Source organism: Corvus brachyrhynchos, unplaced genomic scaffold (genome assembly GCF_000691975.1).
Source record: "Corvus brachyrhynchos isolate BGI_N302 unplaced genomic scaffold, ASM69197v1 scaffold17, whole genome shotgun sequence".
Classification (NCBI taxonomy): Eukaryota; Metazoa; Chordata; class Aves; order Passeriformes; family Corvidae; genus Corvus; species Corvus brachyrhynchos.
In genome coordinates, this window is record NW_008240046.1 from 16,629,371 (window position 1) to 16,636,546 (window position 7,176).

General features: G+C 34.2%; 1 protein-coding gene across 4 annotated transcripts in view; it reads right to left on the minus strand.

Moving 5' to 3' along the window:
• CEP44 (centrosomal protein 44) overlaps window positions 1–7,176 on the minus strand; it is a 12,958-nt gene that overhangs the window by 1,398 nt on the left and 4,384 nt on the right. The window contains exons 6-10 of one of the 4 annotated variants that reach the window (XM_008641488.2): window positions 5,690–5,821; window positions 5,095–5,304; window positions 2,285–2,354; window positions 311–438; window positions 21–58 (exon numbers count right to left, since the gene is read on the minus strand). In XM_008641488.2, coding sequence (XP_008639710.1) covers window positions 21–58; window positions 311–438; window positions 2,285–2,354; window positions 5,095–5,304; window positions 5,690–5,821 — 578 coding nt within the window. Of the gene's footprint in view, window positions 59–310; window positions 439–2,284; window positions 2,355–5,094; window positions 5,305–5,689; window positions 5,822–7,176 lie in introns of all 4 variants that reach the window. The other 3 variants (XM_017744615.1, XM_017744616.1, XM_017744617.1) reach the window with 3 other exon arrangements.

Here is a 7,176-nt window from a genome sequence, read left to right on the forward strand (position 1 = left end):
TGCCCTTTCCTATTACTTACATTTTACTTATCTTTTCCATTCTTTGCCTTATTGTCTCCTACAATTTAAAAGCAACAAAGTTAGTAAACTCTGCAAAGCTGACATTCTTCAGATGGACTTTCAACTTAAAATTCAGAGAAAATGTAACTTTAAGCACTGTTTATATATAAAAGTATTTTTATGAGACAGACCTAGATGTAGTTTTGCATAGTTTCCTTGTTTTTCTATCCGTATATACAACTAAAACCAGTGCTTACTTGTTCTCTTGACCTCAAAGGAAATCTACTGAGCATTCACCAGTTTTAGTTACCTTTGAAATGTCTGTCAGATCACAAGAATTAATGGTCATGTCTTTGGGAGATTGGTCTGTGGATAATAGTGAACTGCATCCAGACGACTGAAGATGACTCTCTGGCATCTCCTCATTCCTCTCTGTATCTATAGAGAAATACTCAGTTTTATGTCACCTTTGCCTTTTTGCTCTCTTTTGCAAGGTCAGCTATCAAATAACTTGATTTACAGTATGTAATAACAGAAGAGAATGCATTGTTTAGAGAGGGAAAAGAAAAAGCTACTATGAGAGTCCAAAATAGGCTTCTCATTTCTTTAAAACAAGTGCAGTATTACACGATGTATAATACATATAATATACACAAAGCAAACTCCAAAGATTACTAAGAAGATTATTTTCTACTGATTAGAGTAAAATCAAAGCTTATGAACATCTGATTACAGTGCCAAACATTTAATAGTAATTTCATATGGTTTACATCATTTTTATTGTAAACTGCCTGTTCAAACATGTCTTTAATTTCTGCTAAGTAACCTGTCTTATAAGCAGCAGAATTTTTTTTTTTCTTTTGGAAGGCTGTGATATTCTCTGCAATTTTAGATTACTCTTGTCAGGGAAGAGAACTTAGTATCTAGAAAAAAAGAAGTTTTCCCATACCTATTTTTTTAGTAATGTCACCATCTACACATCATACCTTTGGAACATACTTAGCGACACTATTTTTTATCTAAAATTCATATTAAATTGGTTTTAAATACCTAAAATTAAAAATTGTTTATTCTGTACATCTGTGATTTCTGAAGAGTGCTACAATGAAAAAGAGCCTGAAAGTATTCCAAGTACTCTACTTCTCAGATAAAAGACTTAAGACTGTCCCAATAACTTTTATGCCTAAAATTTCCTGAATTTTAGAAAAGCAGGAATAACAAATTCAGAAGAATTTGAGGAGTCTGAAAATATGAAAATTCTCTTTTACAGACCATCTGCCTGTTTACTCACTACAAAGTTCTCAAGTGTCAGTAACACACCACTAAACTTTTCAAAGGAAGTAAACATGCTGCAAGATTTCTATGCCCTGTAAAATGAAGGTCCCATTTCTGAGACCCCACAACAAAAAACAAGCTTTGACATAACCAAGACGCTGCTTTCCTAATTTCCATGGAAACTGAATTACTGAGACTCCCTTTTAATTACAATTCAAGAGCCCAACACTGGACAAAAATGCCTAATTTGTGAGAACGGAAAACAGAATATCCTCCTTACCATGGGTGGTAAGAATAACAGCTGCCACAAGGGAAACAGACCAAGTCAGTGAAGAACAGGGGGAGCTAAGGGAGCTAACAGAGCTAAGGGCTAAAGAGCTACCATTGAGGAAGACAGAAGAATCACTCATGGCCTAGGCAATGCTTTTAACTTCTTTCCCAGTTAAGGCTTCGCTCACTTCTTGTTATGTTATCAAAATTAAGTGGAAGTTGGAAATGGAAGAAAAAGATTTTGTCTTTCTCTTCAAAATAAGAAAGTTTAACAAAAATGCCAGTTGGATAGCTGCTTAGTGCTTCAGGGATGAAATATAGAAAACATTCAATAGTGAGCTGAAAAACAACACAGCAACTTAAAACATACTAGTGGCAGTAAAAATAACTCAATTTGTGCTTAAGAACAGAGCATTTTTAAAACATGATGATAACTGCTTTAAAGTTCAGATGACAGTATTGTTTTTCACAGCTTTAGTAACAGCACCTTAATTAAATTTGCATCTCTAATATTTTTAGTAGCTATTTCTAACTATTACTTACTATGCTATAGCAACTAAATCTTCTACAGAGTAAGTTAGAAACTTGAAATGAGGAGGAGGTTAACTTCTAATATGCAGTACGGTTTTAAATTCAGAGGCATTAAATTGCAGTTATCTACTTAAACTATTTTAGTCAAGGTCAGCAAGAAGTGTTTAGCATATTTATGTTAATTAAAAGGAAAATCATTAATACTCACCAAGAGAAACTGGAATGCTTCTAGAAGTACTTTCTTGATTTATATTGCTGAACTCTTTAGGTAAGTCTCTCTGAAATACAAGTTTACTGCATTTTAGCCATACACCCTGTCTAAATCATCTTCTGACTGAACAAAAGTATATTTAAGTACTAAGTATGTATGCATTTGCTTGCTACACCATCCAGAAACGCTGGCACTGCACAAATATCTTCATAGGACTAAAAAAACTCAACATTTCCATACGTATGCTTCATTAAAACAGTAGTCCATTTCATGGGGATTTTTTTCCTATCAGTATTGCTGTTCATAAAGAGGTCGAAACCAGGCCAAAATACAGTGCATATAACTTAGGTATGAGTAGAATGGACAATCAGACTGCTCTTAGACTGTACTAATCATTACATCTCAACATTGGTTGCCATTAGCTTAACAAAATAAGTGTGCCTTCTACCGCTGGCTGTTATTCAAAAACACAGTCCTCAGTTCTGAAAAACAGCCTACAGACTAACTCAAATTCATTCCACTTAAATGCCTGGAACTCAGAAGGCTATTTTAAGCTGGTTTCCCAGGCTCCTAAATGAGAGAGGGCTCTTTTAAGAAATGTTCTCAGTTTAAATCAATCTTAACTTTAAAAAGGTTGTTCATAAGGAAGGAAACAATAGTATTTTTGAGTTCACCTTTCTAATTTCAGAGTAAAACAATGCAACACTCAAAAAACAATCAGACATTTTTTACCAATGAGTTATCATTACGGTTTGACATCTCAGCCTTTAAAATATGTCACTTCGTATTGTGAATCAACTACATAGGCTAACAGGGGAATACTATACCCAAATAAATGAATGAGGGAGAAATAGTAGGTATTGTATAGGGAAACGATGGAAAAAACCTGTAATGATGTCTATCTCTTCACAAATACAAAAATAGAGTCTGCACTGACTATGCCTGTTCAATTCCTTTCACTGAAATGGATTTGGTAGCTTTCAGACTTTCCCAGAGCTAAATGCACAGCTGCTGCTACTTTGACAACAACAAGAGACAGATCTTAGAGTGCTCCTGCTATGCTGGCTAGATGCCAAAAAGTCCCTGAAAAGTGCACAAGTAAGAGACGAGTAATTCTGAATTGTTCTGTATGTGTGAAGCATGACTTGGATCCAATTTCATGAAACAAAAAAGCAGAAATTCTGTGGCCCAAAGGATTATTTCTTAGCAGTTTTCAAATGTCTATTTGCAAAACAGTTAGTTTTGGAGACTATTTATACATATATAAACAGCCTTGTATATTTATATATGTAAAACCAGTTAACTTTGCTTTGAAAAAAGACCAGCAACAATGACACACGGAACTATAATTTAACTTGTTTCTGCAGGTGAATTCTTTCAGTAACATGCAGTACAGAAATATAATTATCTCACTAGAAATTTCTGAGCAGTATTTTTGAGAGTATTTTCCAAATACTATCCCAACCATACGAACAACTGCAATAAACATATTACTGAAGCAGTAATAAACCAAATTTACAAAAATAAAGAACAAATCTAGTCTGAAACACAAGCTTTCCCATGTGCTAAAATAATTTCTTGAAAAGAATACATTTGAAACAGGAGAAAAACTATCTGTGGCTGTTCACCTGAAAGCCTCTTGAGACTGCTGCCAGAAAAAAAACATTATCATTGGTGGTATTATTTGGACATATGTCTACTGATCCATAAGAATCTGAATTCAGATTATAAAAAAGAGTAGCTCTAGTAATTTACTAAGTGTCTGAGAATATCCATCCTTACTAACTGAGCTACAGCCTTTAGAAATAACCTAGTGATCAGTCTCAACACCTGTCCATTTCAAAACTTTGCATAACCACCACACTTTCAAGGCACACAATAAAACATGTCTTGCATACAAATATTAGCAACATTTTCAAATTTGTGGGGTCAGCAACATGCACAGAGCTTCTGGTTATGAACAAATTCAGCAGTTTTACAACTGCAGAGAAAAACACAACACTGATCAACTATTTTCCACAAGGGTTCTCAACTTCTAGGGAAAGCATCTGACAGTATCTGAAGGATACACAACGTGCATGTGAGAATACAGTTTTTGGATCACGTGATTAATTTCAAAGTGATGCTATGGGTCACTGCAACTCAAAATATTTACATGTGTACATATCTCAAATTACATAAAGTGCACACACAGACCTTTCAGCAGCATGAAAAATAACCCAGGAGTCTTAATGCAACAAGAGGTTTTACTTGCTATGCCAAATGTAGCCACACCACAACTGTAGTGCTTTCATACATTTAAAAATACAATGAAGATCACTGACAAGAAATAGGAAGTGGGTGAAGAGAGTGGAAATAGGAGAAAAAACCCCACTGATTAGCGTAGAAATTTCAAGGACCCACAAATTAAAAATAGGATTAAAGTAAGAATTAACTTTTTGATTAACCCTGCATTTTCCACTGTGCATGTCATCTATTTTTGTCAGTTGTATAGAATGAAGACTCTATGTTCAAAAACTTCCTTCTATAACTTCAGTAGTAAACAAAATGACATTGAATCATTACTAATGAGAACATATTTCTACAAAGAAACAGTTTCCAATGGAGAGCTTTGGTTCATAGAGTATAGGAAAACAGAATTTAACAGTTAAGAAAAAAATACCATCAACTTCATAAACAGCACTTCCATTCAGATCATGCTTTTAAAACCAGTGAAAAAACACATCGAGAGGCAGGGAGGGCAGAAACAGACCAACAAGATTGTGTCTGGGCAATTTTTGTTATACAATTAAAAGAAGTTAGCATACCTTTTTGGATTGTAACAACAGTTCTGTTTCAAGAAGCAAAACTCGATTCAATAGGTTATTCCAGTCCTTCTCATCTATGATCACCTTTCCTTGCAGTTTCTCTTCTAAAACTCGTAGCTTATCTTCCATCCAATCTAGCTTATGAAGCTTTTCCTGGAAATCTGCAAGCTGATTCTTTAAAAACTCAATTTCTAAATTATCTTCTATGACCTGAAAATATCAATAAGAACATGTCCTCTAATTGCAAAACAGATACAATTCATCATTTGATCAAACAAATTAAGTGCCATCTTCAAGTTCAGTAACCACATCCTGCTACATTATAAAATTATTTTTCTTCCAGAATTACCAAAATATGCCTATTCAGGGAACGCAGCTTTTAAAAGAAGCTGTTGACAGAACTGTGTCTTGAAAGAGACGGTACAATTAAACTGACTTTTCTTTTTTCCAACTTTTTCAATACACTTACTAAATAACTATCAGCTCATGCTCCTGAAGTATAACTATAATGTAAAAACCTTTATCCCTTTAGAAAAATCCTGTAAAAAATGGTTAAGAATACATGCAGACAGCATCTTAAAATAGAAGTTCTTACTTGTTCACATTTAACTTCCACAATATCATGATCGAGGCACAATTCTTCCTCATTCCCTCCCTGTGCTGGAAGGGGTAGTGGATGAAGGTCACCACTAACTTCTTTTCCTGAGTGCCGTTCGACTAGAGGCTTCTTTTGAGTATGTTAAAAAACAAACAAACAAAATCAACAAACTGCTGGTGTTTTTCATTACAAAAATGAATTAGCCAAGTAATGACACATACAACCTATTATTTTAATACTTATTTAAATCCAACTATCTTATCCCAGCTGGTTGCAAAATACAGAAAGCAACAGCAGGCAGTTTAAAAAAAAAAAAAAATCATACAGACTTGAAGGAACTGTAAAATAAATATGCACACACTTCACCATATATACTGTGTACCTTGTTTCCTCTCCATAAACAGTAATGAAGACATTGATGTCTTCCCTTAATGTAAGGCCCGTTAGATTCCTAAGTGTGGACTGGAAAATATCTTACTACATACAGTGAAATGCATATGTATAGACAGTTCCAACATCAAAACCATGATTAAAACATTAAGGAAAAAAAGTTTAGCTAGGAAGATTAGAATTCTCCCTTCTTCTTGACAACTGTCAGCAAAATAGCCCTACGAGGTACACATTAGTTTCCTTTGAAGGATTCCCTTAGAGAAAACAAATTTTGCAATTCTTTCTAGGTGGATTAAATCCTATGATATTGTCACAAAACAAAATAAAATACTTAATGATTAACAATGCACAATTACTAGTTCTGTGAAGCATCTTAACATGTACAGATTCCTCGATGTTTTAGTTAAGCTGAAACTCTGCTCTACTAGGGTATTCTTAAAACACACGTATCTATTCAGTGCTACTATTAAACAACTAGAAGAGACAGAGAAGCCATTCCAAATACTTTATTTGTGAAGTTTTCCTTGATAAAAGCAGTATTTTCCTTATAAATAGAAATCACCACCTATTAACAGACAGCCATAGTCCTAAAAGTTTTCTACCATTTTATTCTGCACCCTTTTAGCAGAAAATATTAGGAAAGCTGCCTCCTTCACATGTCAAGAGTAGCATAATGTATAATCATTTTTACTCAATGCATAATCATCTCACCTTTGCAAAACCAAAGCCAAGAGCAACGCTACATTATGAAATCTTTGCTGAAGAGATTCTTACAAAAGAGCAAAAAGTGTTTTGAAAGCTGTGTTGAAAACATGTGTTAGGCCAAGCAAACTTCACTCTTCAAACATGATATAGCTTCTTTGTCCGATTTTATCTTTTTCCATTGCTGTCCCTTACACTTGATATAATTCAAATATAGCACAAACAACAGCACTAGGTCATTACCACTAAGACTTTGAAATCAACTACTCAGTAAAAGAGAGAGGCAACATCCTCTGTATTCCAGTTATTACTTCAGCCAACCACACTTTGGGGAAAAACAAACAAACATCAGCCCACCTCAAAACTGGTTTGATTAAGCACTAAAATCTAAA